This window comes from Miniopterus schreibersii (genome assembly GCF_964146895.1).
Source record: "Miniopterus schreibersii genome assembly, chromosome: 9".
In the NCBI taxonomy this organism is placed as follows: domain Eukaryota; kingdom Metazoa; phylum Chordata; class Mammalia; order Chiroptera; family Miniopteridae; genus Miniopterus; species Miniopterus schreibersii.
Genome location: NC_138118.1, coordinates 15,832,403 through 15,848,466, shown reverse-complemented (window position 1 = coordinate 15,848,466; position 16,064 = coordinate 15,832,403). Strand labels below are relative to the sequence as shown.

At 36.3% G+C, this 16,064-nt stretch overlaps 1 protein-coding gene across 2 annotated transcripts in view; it reads right to left on the bottom strand.

Annotated features, from left to right (window-relative positions):
• UBE2H (ubiquitin conjugating enzyme E2 H) overlaps positions 1-16,064 on the bottom strand; it is a 100,128-nt gene that overhangs the window by 32,161 nt on the left and 51,903 nt on the right. For both annotated transcript variants that reach the window (XM_081147816.1, XM_081147817.1), the window contains exons 2-3: positions 8,191-8,267; positions 7,519-7,593 (exon numbers count right to left, since the gene is read on the bottom strand). In XM_081147816.1, coding sequence (XP_081003942.1) covers positions 7,519-7,593; positions 8,191-8,267 — 152 coding nt within the window. The remainder of the gene's footprint in view (positions 1-7,518; positions 7,594-8,190; positions 8,268-16,064) is intronic.

Sequence of the window (16,064 nt, the reverse complement as noted above, 5' to 3'; positions counted from 1 at the left end):
TTTCAATGGCTTTTCCATTTCATTAAAAATAAAACTCAACCCTTTAACCTGGCCTTAAAAGCCCTCCGAGACTCCTCACCCTCTCTCCTATCTCACTTCACCCAGCCTCCCAGCTGCATTTCTCTTCCATGAGAATGCTGAGCACCTGTCTGCTTCAGGCCCTTTGTCCTCACAAATTCTTCTGCCAGGAAAGCTCTCATCCCTGACCTTGGAGGATCAGTGCTGGCTCCCCCCCCCCCCCCCCCCCCCCCCGCTTTTCCATTTAAACCTCAGCTTGAATTTACTTTGTCAGAGAGGCCCTTCCTGAATACCTAATATAGGACAGCTATTACGTCAATTCTATTATATCCATTCTCTGCATAAAGCTATTGGACATTTTAATTTTATCTTCTCCCCTACCCCCAAAAAGTAATTTTTAAGGGTCAAGAGAGCAATTTGCTCACTTCTGTATCCTTAGCACCTAGAATAATGCCCTGCATACAGTTGGTATCCCATAAATTTGTGGAACTGATCAGAACAAATGATGTAAGATGTACCAGTTTTCTGAGAAAGCAGGTTCTGCCTCAGCTGCCAGACATAATCTTTTTAAAAATTCATCCTGAAAACTTTCATTTTCAAAACATCAGTAAAAAGAGCTTTTACCAATTGTTTACATTTTCACAGCACTATCTAAAATTTTTTTTTTACAAAACTTTCCTACTAGAAATTTGTTTCTCTCTACTGGAATTTAAAAGCTATAGATCACTACCATAGCAGCAATTATTTAACTGTTTGAGACAGGAACTAAATTCAAACCCAAACTCATGAAAGTTAGAGAACTATACAGGTGACCTTAATGGAACTATGCTTCCTCAGTCTAATATTCATTCTGTTTGTGTAAATACGGAGGTTCAAGTAGTCCTTTGTTAAATGACTAGCCCCAACCTCTCATGAATAACATACTCCTCTACTCTAAATTCTGGTCAACCGCTGACTAAACACTACTCACTTTGGTTACTCACACTAGTTCCTAAAGGAATACAATGTTTCCATCTAGGAAGACACAAAGTAAAATGGTAAATGTACTAAACTCTTTAGTTAGTTTAGTTATACTGTATTAGAAAATTCCATTTGAAAGATATTGTGAGGTAATTTCTCGCCATAGTGAAATAAAAATAATTATAATGCCAGAAGAGGCTGCTATTAGGGCAATAAAAAAGGTTAAATCATTTCCCTGAACTGCTGGCATAAGTAAAAAGAATATGGTGCAATGGCCATCAGAGGATCTTCTAATTAAGAATCTAAGGCTGCCCTGGCTGGTGTGGCTCAGTTGGTAAGAGCAGTGTCCTGTACACCCAAAGGGATTGGGTTCCATTACCAGTCAGGGCACATACCTAGGTTGTGGGTTCGATCACTGGCCCTGAGTGGGACGCATTTGGGAGGCAACAGATCAATGTTTCTCTCTGCCCCTTCTCCTTCCCCTCTTCTCTAGAAATCAGTAGAAGTGCCCTCAAGTGAGGATTAAAAAAAAAAAAAAAAGAATCTATGGCAGACTGGGAGATTTAGAAGGGATTCTGACAGGTTATCTAGTCTAGTTTCCCTTGGAACAGGATGCCTAAACCATCCTATTTAGATGATAATCTGACCTCATTGTGAAGGCCATTAGTATAGTACAATATAGTATTCTATCTATTATTATTGCCCATGACTCTTTCTCTTTGTCTCCATTTACTCAGTGGGTTTGGCTAGCTCTTGCTATATGCTACTGACATCAAATTCCATTGCAGAATGAGCTGGAGGCTTTTCCTGGCCATTCTAATCAACATTCAGCAAACCATTAAGTGGTCCCTCCAGAATCGTTCTCCACCAGCCATTCCTCTTACACTCTCAGCTTTTGCATCATCAGGTTGCAATCCAGACACACAGTACATATAGCCTGCTCCTGGGAGAGGCTGCTCCTCATTGTTAATATAGAGATGCACATAGGTAGTATTTCAAAAGTTAGTTTCTAGACTTGTTAGCTGGATCTTACAACATACGTTTTCTATTTTATTTTGTTTTTAAAGTATAAATGGTGAGAGTGCCCAGGCTGGTCTTAAGGTTATTTACAAAGTCTCTCAAATAATCTATAGTTCTATCTGAAATTAGTAGAATGCTATTCTATTACTGTATTAGACAGTAATCATTTAAAAATAAGGTTAAATGACAACTTAACTTTCTCTTAAATGCTGGTGTTTAAGTAAAGTAGGTATGATCTGATGAAGACTACTGTAGATCCTGGAGGGGACTTCAAGGTACTTTCAAGACCTTTAGATGCTAAAAACCTTAAATTTAATATTTTCCCTTAGTTTAGCTTTAATAAAAGTAGTACTATTGTTATTGTTGCTATGAACAGGGGCCTTTTTTTTTGTTCAAATGAAGACAAAAAATGAACAATGGGGGGTGGGGAACACAAGTGGAACAGTCAGACTGAAGACAGAAGTAGGTAAGAAATGCTGGAGGCAACAGCCCAAGAGAAGGGAAAAGAGGGAAGCAAGGAAAGGAGTAAAGAACAGTGATGTGTAAAGGTGTAAAGACAGTGCCCAAGATGGAGTAAGTTTAACTGTAATCAGAAAGACAAAGGAAAGAAAACAGTCTGTATACTTATGCACACACATAATTAACACTGAAAGGAAACAGAGCCAAGAGGTGCTTAGCAAGCTACCAGGTAGGAATTCTGGTCAAGGAGGGCTTGATGGCTTTCTGGAGTAGAAGACAAGATAAGTGTAGGCACATGTAATGATGCAGACAGGATATTCAAAAGACATGCACTTACCATATGCTCAAAAATATTTACTTTGAGAATAAAAGGGAACTTTTGTAGGATATTTGGAAATTACAGAAAAATGTCTTTAATCCCCTTAAGGCAACATATACTCAATATTTTGGCATTCATATTTGGAATTTGCATAGAAAAAAATAGTTACACTATGTAAAGTTACACATTTTCCTGTATGTACCTTTAAAGATGTGTTAAAACATGAGTAAAGGCTATAAAACATTTTGTTCATTAGGTTGTATCATAACAACTATTGTAGACTGGGTCATTTAGGCTGCTTCCAATTTTTAAGTTTTAAAAACACTGCAATTTACATATTCTTGCACATTAATCTTAGAGCATATCTCTTAATATTTCCTTTAGATAATTTAATTTTTAAGTAAAATCACCCAAAAGATATAAAATCTTTACCAATCAATATATCCTACTAGGTTAGCTAAATCATAATACCTTTACCAACAATGTCTAACCTGTCGATTTGATAAGTCATATATTCATTCATTTTTAAATCTGCATTCTGTGGATCACACATAAAACCATTTTGTACCCTATGCTTATTGGTTATTTTTTATTTTTATAAATAGTTGCTCTATATTAGCCTCTTTATGAGATCACTCATCTTTACTTCACTAGTGCCACAGCAACTACAAGTCTGTGTTTTCTTTGGTAAAAGCTTTCTCTTAATAGATGAGCACATGAGTAATGGCTGAAAACTGAATCTGAACAAAATCTTCATGGACTAAAAATTATTTGGGATTTTGAAAGAATATTTCTAAAGAGCTCATGTGCACTTTCACATCTCTGAAGCTTTGTAAAGGCTATATTCTCAACATATAAAACACAATCTTTCTTGTAAAAGCTTATCTCCTCCACACACTCTCTCTCCCTCAATTGAGGCGCTGACTCACCCCTCTCCTAAAAAGCAATGGCACACTGTGACTAAAGCATATGCAGTATTTTATTCATATTGATCTTCTCTCCCTAACTTGTGAAAACCTTATACAACCTTCCTAATTATCCAGTAGAACGCCAAATATCCTGAGTATTTTATACATTGGTCAATATCAAACACGCAGAGTTCATTTAATTACATATCTCATTTTCCAGAAGAGGAAACAACAGTTCAGATGAGTATCATTCTCATGGTCAAGGAAAACTAGGGCCAGACCACTCTTTCCTGATAACCAGTCCACTGACCAATCACACTCTCCATGCAGTCCACTGACGAATCACACTCTCCATTAACGCTACACAGTCGGTGACACCCTGCAGCACTGCTAAGCATTCTAGGAATGTTTCTGAATGAGAAAGATAAAAGGAAATCTGAACTTTCAAATAAATCAGAACTGAAAGAATCAAATATGATTTATTTCAAAGCAGCGGCTCAGGAAAACTAAGCAAATATTTCAATGCGGCCCAGGAAAACTAAGCAAATATTTCAATGATGCTAGAGTGATTAAAGGAGTTTTATAATTTCTCTTTGAAAACTCCTATAGGGCCAGTTTATAAGAAATCATAATCCTTAAACTTAAGTCAATTCAATAATTGTACATAATTTTATATTCCAATTGATGTTACTCAAGTTTTCCCATTCACCTCAGCCTCTGGTATTAAATGACCGTTAGCTATTTCAAAAATTTATATCCAGCTTCAAAGCATCAAGATTTGCTATCACTTATGATATTTAAAGAGAAAATAAAATTCTGAAAGATGAGCTAAAGATGTTTAAAACAATGATGGCAATGTTAAGAGTAAATTCATAACCTCCCAAAGTATCTATTTATACTCCTTCTCTTTCCAAAGAGGACTGAGGTAGCTTTAATACTATTTTGAAAAAACACTTTTATGCAGAAAAATGTTTTAAAGTATACCAGAGTGTAAATAATGATATCCAGTAAGGGATAGGATTATGACACATTTTAATTTTTGCTCACCTGGACTTTCTTAGATTCCTACTATAGATATGAAGCATTTATACAATTAAAAGTATGTATATATAAATATAAAACAAAAAGGTATATCTACATATATATTTTTAGATTCCAAAATCTAAGCATTAAAGATGCTTAATATAAATTTATACATCTTAATATTTAAGAGCTCAAAATCTGGCTCAGGAAGAAGTGTACGCCTACCTAGATCTATAAGAGGCAAGGTTTACAAAGAACATTGAGGTTGGGTTTTTCTTATCTCCTTACCCTTCTGTATAATTCTACAACTATCTATACAACTCAAAAAGGAAGCCTTGCTTATTATAAGTGAGCCACTACCCCTTGAAGTGTTTAAAGCACATTCCAACAGTAATTACATTGTTGATGGCCTGAAAATGGGTCACCCCACACAACTGATTAAAACTCTCTTATGCAATCTTCCTTTGGAGGAAACAAGGACAGCTTGTACAAATATTTCGACTAGATCTACTTCCTTAAGAGAAAATGGTACACATTTGTGGGTATTACAAAGTTCTAAAAGCACACAGAAAGACAAAGGAAAAATTATGAAGAAGTTAAATTAGCCTAGTCATTTGTCCCAACCAATTTCTTATTACATCATTAATATAAGAAAATACATAGGCTTCTGTTGCATCATTAGTTAATAAATAAACAATGTCTAAAGTGAAGATATTTTCACTTTGAAAGTTATGATGAAACAATTGTATTACCTGGAAAAATATGTTAAGACAAGGTTTGAGAAAGAACTACATTTCTACAGAATATATGTGATTGCATTTCTATAGACTCATGGTTAGTTTCAACAAGCTACACTGTTTCTTTTCTGACTAGGAATCTAGGGTAGCAAAACTAGGTTTAGCACGCCAATTTTAGTCTAAGTAAATAGGTGTTTATGAAATATCTTACACAGTTTGTATATTCTGTTTGTAAAGGTTTAAAGATCACATCACTCAACTGCATAAAGGTTTAAAATGCCTATATAAAAAAACACCCTAAAGTCCAGAGGTAAATGTGACACAGGGAACCATAACACGACAGAAAAGCCCTCCCAAACTGAGTGGAATCTACTACCCTAGAATGGCACTGGTGCAGGGCTATTGCCAACTACACAGATAGTAAAGCAGATATCCTTGGGGACTGTCTCAAAGACAAAACACCTCACAGCTCCTCTCCTACTTTACCATTTGATAACTCAGAGACCCTTGTAGCAATGGGGATACTTCCAACTCAGTTATCCACAAAGTACTTCTCAATTACTGAGTTCAGAAAACTCACCTAAGAGACCATAAAAGGAAACCACCAGTTTCTTCTTAAAACAGGCACTAACAGTTCCTAGCTTGAGAAGGAATAAGAGATGCCCTGTAGTCTTTTTATAGCATAAAGCTCTAAAGCATATAAAGTAGCTAGATGTCAGGGAAGAGGCTGCTGCATTCAATTGGGAATTAGTCTATGACTATCCTAACTTTTCTGCATTACTTATCCTAGGCAGAATTGTGGGGCTTAGAATCAAAGCATAAAGCTCACAGTGTCTTTGATCTACGTCTCTTAAAAACTCTTTTGTTGGGGCAGGGGTGTGTGTCTAATCTCCCAAAGATAGGGCATTAGTTCCAAAGACAAGCCCACAGAAGCAGCAAGATGTTTGCACTCTGGCAATTCTGAACATAAGGTTCAGTGTGACTGTCAGAGAATGCTCAATATACTCCAATTTTATTTTCTCCTTTTCTTAAAATTGGTCAATATTTTATAAAAAATCATCTACAGAATGAATTTGGGGCCGGGGGGTTAGTCCTCACCTGAGGATATTTTTTCCATTGATTTTTAAGGAGAGTGGAAGGGAGGGAGGAGAGAGAGAGAGAAAGAGAGAGAAACACCAATGTGAGAGAGAGACATGGATTGGTTGCCTCCCGCACATGCCCCGACCGGGGCTGGGGATCGAGCCTGCAGCCGAGGTATGTGCCCTTGACAGGGAATTGAACCTGAGACCCTTCAGTTGGTGGGCCAACGCTCTAACTACTGAGCAAATTGGCTAAGGCCAGAATGCAATTTTTAAAAGTTGGCTTAAGTTATTACCTAAACTAAGTTACTACCATTCTATAATCTCAAAATAATTAAGGTGTCAACCTTCAGTCAGATATACCTCTATTGCATCTGACACAAAAATACCTAACTTGTCGTAAGTCCCTTAATGGGGGTGACACCTTAAAAATATCACCACTTATGGCAGAAAGAAGATGAAGGTCGCTTCATACAATCCCATTGGGGTTTCTATTCTAGTTTCTTCAGCTGTTTAAAGGACTAAAGATTGGGAGTGAAGAAAATGGAAAAAGGTCATTTCATTGCTAGGTACCCAGAGCTGGAGTGAACAAAACAAAGTAGTGCACACAAAGGATTTTTAAATAACAGAATTAAAATAGATACTATATAATATTAATTCCAACAATCTGGCATTTAAAATGAAATTTAAGATATATTTATTATTTTATTGCTTATAGCCTGAATAGATGGTGAGCCTTATAATTGTTTAATTTGATCCTGAAAGAAAAATCTAGAGTTGTAGTCACTGCAATCAGGCAAAGGGTATATTTAAATATCTTCTATCACACTATGGAAATCTCCTAAAAAGTCACAGATTAATTTAACCAAAGCCAAGAAAGGAAAAATTTAGCTAACAAACCATTTCTGAAATTACCTCCTACAAAACAAAGGATTTTTTCTTTTTCTGTTTGATTTCAAAACTCTAAGGAGAGAAACTGGGTAGTTACCACCTACCTATAGATGGAGATTTGAAAGGGTATTTATCAGGAAGATCCACTCTAACTTTCCACACTCCGCCTTCATATGGTGCTAAAAGAAAAGCAAAAATATTACACATCAGAAATATGTCTCCAAATTTGAAAATAAACCTGAGTGTAAATTAAACATTAAATCCTAATCTCTTTTGAAAACCTTGCAAATTAATTCCCTTAAGAATCAGGGACCTCTTATAATTCTATGTTCAGATTAAAATACTTTTCTTAAAAGGTCTACAGTTAGAAAATGAGAAAAGATTTACTTTCTCCCTATCCCCATTACCTGACTTTAAAATATTAAACACTATCCTATTATTTGGTAACTAACAGCCACTTATCTCAATCTACCCCATGGCCCTCCTTCCAAAAAAAAACACACACCACTAGAAACAAAAATAAAACAACAAAAAACATTTCCCTAAACCATCATTGTAGCCATCCATACAATTCATGTTTAACACTGTCACACAGAGATAAAAGAGAAAAGCATATGATAACAGCAAGATTTCCTCACTGGTTCTAGAATTCAAATAAATTTACTTTTTAAAAACCACATGTACCACCATCTGTCTTTGATATTTTCACTGTCTATTAAGGAGAGTAAAAAGACTGTAACAGAAGAACAGGCTAGAATACCAATACATGTACTTACTTCCTTGTGGTCCATAAAACTTCACTACAAATTCATTGAGTCCTCCCAGGATTGTAACCTCATGCTTACTCTCAATGCTAAGGTGGAAGGTAAAGGAAATTACACAGGCTTTATGTTACCTAGAAGAACTAAAGATGACATCTCCAAGATATGCCATTTTAAGTGTCACCAACATTTATATAAAACCAATAAAATATTTAAAAGACATAATAAATCTGGTAATTTAGAAGGCAATATATACTCTTGAGAAAAGAATATGAATGGGCTTTAGATTCAGAGACTGGTGTTCAAATCCCAGGACTGCCATCCACTGGGTTTGTGAGCCTAGACAAAACAATGTGAACTCATTCCCAGTGCCTTTGTTCTCTCCTTACAATTCAGGAAAACACCATTTCACAGGATTTCTGAGAGGATTAAATGGGTTAAATACGTAAAATGCATAAGATGGCTTTTTGTACATACTGTATGTAAGTGAAAAGCAGGCACTTAGTCTTTCTCCCCTATGTACTCTCTCCTTTCCAGCTGATCTCCAATAAGCCTGTAACATAAATCCAGTATTCCCTTTCGTCAAATTCAAATACTCAGGAAACCCACTGATTCTTCTAAACTGGAAATGCCATGCTCCTAAAATGGATTTACTAAGGAAAGTCCCCACAATTTTCTCCCTGGCTTAGAAAATAGTCAAAATAAAGACACAACCTTGTTACAAGTACTGTGCCACCACATGCAAAAGACCAGCAAAAAAAAAGTTAAAAAAAAAATCTTGTCTTAAGTATTTCTTTTCACCTATTCTTTCCCTCCTGCACCTCCATCCTCCTTAGACTGGGGGGCTCTGGGGCTATAATCATAGAGGACTAACATTTCTGTGTTCTCTTCCTCAAAAACTTACCTGTCCTTGAGACTCTCACCCCTTTAAGGTACTAGGACTAATTATACAAACCTAACCAATCTATCTCAGTAGAGGAGAGGGCTACTGGTCTAATATGGCGTTAATGTCTCTGCCCTGTAGTCTAATTCAATAATAACTCTGATAGGAATTTTAGTTGGTGGTAGAATTTTGTGAGTTCCCCAAAGCCAACTGTAACATTTAAAAAAATATATAACAGATTGGCCTCATCTTAATCAGCAGTACAAATTGCATGTACTAGTATGCAAAACAGAAGTAATCCAAAGAAATTTTAAGTGATCGCTTAAAAAGAGAAAAATAGTATTTTTAAAGGTTTGAAATGAAATACTGCTCTCTCCAATCCTCTGTGCTGTAGGCCACAGAACAGAAAGAGGGGCCAGGAGTATTTTTGGCAAAGTCCTTGTTGAAGAGCCTTGAACAATATCCACTTGATATATTAAATAAAATAATTCAGTCTATGCTAATCTGATCTAACCACTTGGTAACAAGCACACTGAAAGGATTCAAACAGTATCCACACTGGAAAACTGGCTTCATTTCTCATGGTCAAGTGGCACATACACACATGCTTTGGTATGCTTCATTCTTCCTGAGCAGGCACCCTCTGACACCCTGCAAATATTCCAAAGCTAATGCTAATGTAATAAGTAGAAGAGTATAACATGTTTAAATTGTTTTAAAACTCTAAAAAGCATCCGTGTGTTAGTAAAAGAAAAAAGTCAAATCTAGTTACCATAAACAAAATTAAATACAAGCAATAAAGTCATCAAAGAAAACACTTAAAAAAACCTTGGGGATAAAACGTCTTTCTTGAGAATGACACCAAAGCCAGAAACCGCAGAGGAAAAGAACAGCAGATGCGAGCATGCATACACATTTAAAACTTCTACACTGTAAAAGACAGTTAAGACACAGGACAAACTGCCCTAGCCAGTTTGGCTCCGTGGTTAGAGCACTGGCCAGTGGACTGAAGGGTCTCGGGTTCAATTCCTGGTCAAGGGCATGTACTTCAGTTGCAGGCTCAATCCCTGGCCTCGGGGTGCATTCAGGAGGCAACCAATTGATGTTTCTCTCTCCCCTCCCTCATTCCCTCCTTCCCATTCCCTCTGAAAGCAATGGAAAAAGTATCCTCAGATGAGGATTGAAAACAAAGACAAAGGACAAACTAAGAAGGAAAGACCATAGCATATGACCAAAAATTTTATTTAAAAAAAAAGTCATTACAAAGAAATAAGCAAAATTAGAAACACCCCAACAAAAAAAAAAAGGCCAGAACAGCCAAGTTAATAAAAGAAAATTCAAATGAGCAAAATTAAGCTATAAAAAGTTCAACTCAGTTTAGAAATGAGACATTTTCAATATAAATTGATAAAGATGAAAGCTGCATAAAACCTAGTGTTCAATGGAGTATGACTTAGTATTCCTGAGGACAAATTTAGCACTATATTCCAAAACTTAAAATGAATTTACTCTTTTATTCAAATTTCACTCCTATGAAGTTATGTTTTAAAAATAAGCAGGCACTACTGGTGGGAGTGTGAAATGGTTTCAATCACTGGGAAACTTGGCGCTGTGAAGCTGCACATATGCACACCCTATGCCCATCAGTGCTACTCCCGACAGATATGTATAGCTCGGTTCACCACAACACATGTCTAAGAATGTTCATAGCACTACTTGTAAAATCCAAAAACTAGGTTACAACCCAAAGGTTCACCAACAATAAAAAGGATAAATTATGGCATAGTCACCCACAGAGTACCACACACCAATACAAAATTAACTGCTACACATTACTGTATGAGTCTCACAGATAGAATGGTGAAAGAAACTAGACACCAATGAGCATTTATGGTAAGATTCCATTTACACAGATTTCAAATAGGCTAAATGAATCAATGATGATAGGATAGTGGTTAGCCTAGTGGGGATTGTGATAATTGGAACGGAGCTTTGAGCATCCTCAGGGAATTTGAGGGTACTAATTATGCCTTTATTGTTCCATTTATCATTGAACTACAAAAATTATGTATGCCCTTTTTGTGTATATTTTGTTTAATAAAAAGTTCTAAAGACATGTCAGATACTATGTTTACTAAAATATTTGAAAAAAAAATTATTTTTTTATTGATTTCAGAGAGAGGAACGGAGAGGGAGGGAGAGAAAAACATCAATGATGAGAGAGACTCATTGATTGGCTGCCTCTTGCATGCTCCCCAATGGGGATCGAGCCCGCAACCGGGGCATGTGCCCTGACCAGGAATAGAATCGTGCCCTCCTGGTTCACTCAACCACTGAGCCACGCAGGTCGGGCACAATATTTGAAATTTTTAAATGGAAATCATCTAAATATTTATCAATAGGAAACTGGTTAAGTGAATTAGAAACCATTTATACAATAGGCTGCTACTAGTGTCTACCTCTACCCACTCAGAGCTCCACTGTTATCTGTTTCCACTCAATGTGGGATATCCAGTAGTCAACTGAATATAGTAGTACAGATAAGGATATCCCAGCCATTAAACAAAACTAAACAAATTTACAAGGATAATGAAAGAATGGAGTAAGGTAGAAGATTAAATGAAGTTAACAAAAGAAGCTGTAACCTAATTTTATAATATAAAAATCTGTAGAAATAGACTCTATCAATCAGAACTAATATGCTATGAATGGCACCGACCTCTGCAATTACTCTTCATTAATCATTTAAAATTATAAGTTATCCACATGGATGTCTCTTCTAGAAAACTGACGGTATCTTTCCTATTCTTTACATGAGACAACAAATCCAGGTTTCTTCCATTTTGTGGTCTGTTTGGAATATAGTCCAAGCTTTTTCTACTTTCTAGATTCTCTTTTCCAAACAGTCACCCCAAACCTCCTCTTTCCCATAATCCCTGATTATAATTCACATGCCAGTTACACTGGGTCTGTCTTTACACATTATACTGTAAATTAGAGAGTTCTTATCGTTCATTTCATATTAAAAGCTAAAAGGAAACAGTGAAACCTTTATAACTTCTACTGAGTTGGTAAAATGAGACGCTGTGCTAAAATTATGCTGCCTTGGAATGGGGTACAGACACTAAATCAGATGGAAAAAGGAATTTAAGTTTAGTTGAATGAAAAACATTGCATTAAAAATAAGCCATTTCATCACCACAAATGAATGACTTGTCCACACAAAAATATAAAATTACTTGACTGTTGTTACCATGTGTATTTATGGTAGAGGCCATGACTTTCTCCTCACTGCTGCAAAGTCAAGGGCAAGGAAGGCAATGAGAAGGCAAGTTACAATGACAAAAGTAATGATCTATTTCTGACATGTGCTTGTCAGGCTAGCAGACTGGCGGAAACTCACCAGAAGCTTTCCCTTTTACTTTCTCTGCTTCAAACCTTGAAAATATCCTTTAGGTATTACTCTGGTGAACATATATTAAACCCCTAAAATCACATTTTAATCACCTCTAAGTTGTGAAATACTGCTTTTTTTGTTAATCCTCACCGAAGGATGTTTTTCCCATTGATTTTTAGAGAGTGGGGGGAGGGAGAAACATCAATGTGAGAGAGACACATGGATTAGCTGCCCCTCGTGGGAGCCCCAATAAGGGCTGGGGATCAAACCTGAAACCCAGGTATGTGCCCTTGACTGGGAATCGAACCCTTGACCCTTCTGTGCATGGGCCAACGCTCTAACTACTGAGCCACACCAGCCAGGGGAATGAAATACTGCTTTTTACTTACTTGTCATTTCACTATTAGAGAATAGTATCAGTATTTTCAGTAGACTAATGGTTAACATTCATAGGAACCCAAGTTCATTTTACTTTTAAAATGCCAGCCACCCACCACCTTATTTTCTCTGAATGGCATTATGATTACACAATCTAATATTTAAAGGCTAATGCCAAACTGTCAAGAGATAACTGACATTCTTGGCAAAACATGTCTAGCAGGATTTTAGAAATGATTTTTATATAGTTCTGGAATTTTCCAGAAAGGGAGCCAAGGCGTAAGACTGTGTCACAGGACTGTTGTTAACAGGTCAAAGACCTAGGATTCAGCCAGCACTGTTTCCTAAGTTTACTAATAATGAGTTTATAAAATAAAAGAGGGTGTCCTCCCTGAGCTGCATCCATATGAGGGAGGAATTGGGGTGAAGAAATGTGCTTCTCTGCAGAAGGTAGAAGCAATTTGTACAGCACTCTCTGTATGTTCAGACCAGTCTGTTTACAATTCTCCTTGAGATGACTCACACTATGGAAGTTGAAGAAACTCAGCAATATTCATTACCTAGTTGTCTTGAAAACAGCAAGTTATATCTATTAATCCATTAATGCGCAAAATATCACAAAAACACTTGGGAGTTATGTTTATAAAGAATCCTTCTCCTTTAGAGATATAAATTGAAATATTTACTAATATATAATATCTGGAATTTGTTTCAAAATAAGCCAGTGTGGGTAGAGTTAAGAAAGAAAGGTATAGAAGAAATGCTACTGGCCCTGAGTTGATAATTACTGAATCTGAGTAATGGGTACATGGGGGCTCATTCTATTGTTCTATTTTTATGTTTGAAATTTTCCATAATAAAAGTTCTAAAATAATTAAAGTAGTCAGTATCACTAGACCTTTAGTATTTAACAAGCCCGAACAATTTAGAAGAACTTAGCTACTATAGCTCTCTTGAAAGCTCATGAAAAGATCCAACATTTTCCTAAGGTCTGATACTTAGTCTGAGGAAGAAAAAAAGAACAAGTATATAAGAAAACAAAAACTTTATATTGAAAGATAAAACTAATCTGGGGGGTGAACAAAAAGGTTGAAGACAGTCAAAAGGTACAAACTTCCAGTACTAAATAAGTCATGGGGATATAATGTAGAGCATAGCTACTATAGTAAATATTGTATTGCATAATTGAAAGTTGCTAAGAGTAAATTTTAAAAGTTCTCGTCATGAAAAAATTCTGTAACTATGTTAGGGTGACAGATGTTAAAACTAGACTTATTGTGGTGATCATTTCACAATATATACAAATATTGAATCATTATGTTGTATACCTGAAACTAATATAATGTATGTAAATTCAAAAAATAAATTTAAAAAAATAAAGAGAAGACTATTCTGCCAAGATAGTAAATAGCTGACATTCTAGAAAAATCAAACTTCAGTGGCTTCAAAAGGATGCCTAAGAAAAATCCAACCACACGGGAGGTAAGGTGAACATGGCTTTTGAATATCCATGACAAACAGCCTCCGGGCAAGGTAGTAATTAAAGATGTATGTACCCTTGTTTAAATTATAAGGAAAAACAGTCATGTACAATAAACAAAGGCTCCAGGTCAAGAGAGAGTTTAATGAAAAAAAAAAAAGTTTTTAAAGGTTAGAGTTCATGTTAGGAAAATGGGGAATTCCATTCAAAGGAGAAATAAAAACAGCAGAAATAAACCCTACTGAGAAACTAAGCCTGGGGAAAAGCATCAAAGGCAGGAAGAGAGAAGGAAAGGCTTCTATCAGTGATGAAATCCACACATATAAAGAACAAGGCATCTTTTTATTCACTTATCTCAACCTAGGAGAAAGGCAACAATATAACATGAAGAGCAATTAACAAAACAGTACCCCTGCCACATCTCCTAAACTCAAGCATTTTATTCCCTGCATCCCCCACCCAAAAATATTTTAAAGCTTTCTACATAAATAGAAACCTGTTATGCTGAGTTAGCACCTATTGAATCCACAAAAGATCAGACTTTATTTCGATTAAAAGTTGGTTTACTAAATATTTTATACATAAGTGCCTTAAGGAAAACAAAAACTCCTCTTAAAACACAACCTGCCTTCAAGAAGCTTCAAGTTTAGCAAGGGAAGATGAGATCTGTCCATTAAGGAGTAAATGTAAAAAAGAGTTTGCTTAAAGTGCTCTAGAGTTTGAGTAGGAAGATATTTCTTCCAGCTTGAAGACAGAGACAGATAGTTTGCCAAGGAAGGCAAGGATTTACACAGGCCTTACGATCAATGTGTGATTTGGGCACGCAGAGGTGGGGGGGAAAGGCACTTAAAGCAAAGACAGAAAAGCACAGGATAGGTCCAGAAAACAGGGGCCACTGCATTTTTATTTTGATGAGTGAACCTTGGGGAGTATAGAAAGTAGGCCAGGACCAGATTACAGAGTCCTGAAACAGGTTTTATCAGATAAACAGGGAGACAGTTGGTATTTCCATGCACAGTGCACATAACTGTGCTTTACAGAGATAACCCAGCTGTGGTGTGCAGGACTCGCTGAAGGTGTGATAAACAGAATTAAAGCAAAAGAGCAGAAGAGAACTGTTCCAGGCCTCAACTAAGATAACAGCTGTGCGAATGATGGGAGAGATTAAAAGGAGACTTTACAGGCTCTGCAACTAACTATAGACGTGGGACAGCCAAGAGAAAGCTCAAGTGTGGCTAGAATGTCTCATTTTCATGAGGAACCAAGAAACTAGAGTTCTATGTCAATCTCCTAATTTCTAAATGTAAACAAAGCACATGTGCTCAATGTCTGTGTCTTGGTGAAGCCTTATGGGACCAACCTATTTATAACGGGTAGTGCTGCATTCCCATCATCTAATATACTATTTAGTTACTTTTATTTACTTGATCACCAGTCTCGGACTACTATATTACAAACTCCATAAAGGCAGGATTGCCTAGTTTGTGTACTGCTGCATTCCTAGAGCCTAAAAGAGTTCTGGCACATCGTAGGCACATGAATTAATATTTATAAAATGATTACATGAATGAAGATGCAAGACAGCCACAGCCTGAAGCTGCCAGTCTGAGATCCAAGTATAGTTTTAGCCTTGTCGGACAGGTGAAATGATACTATTAATAACAAAGTGGAACTGGACAGAGGAATGAGTTTTTTATGCAAGATGCTAAGTTTGGTTTTGAACACATTAAAATTTAAAGTATAAATGTATA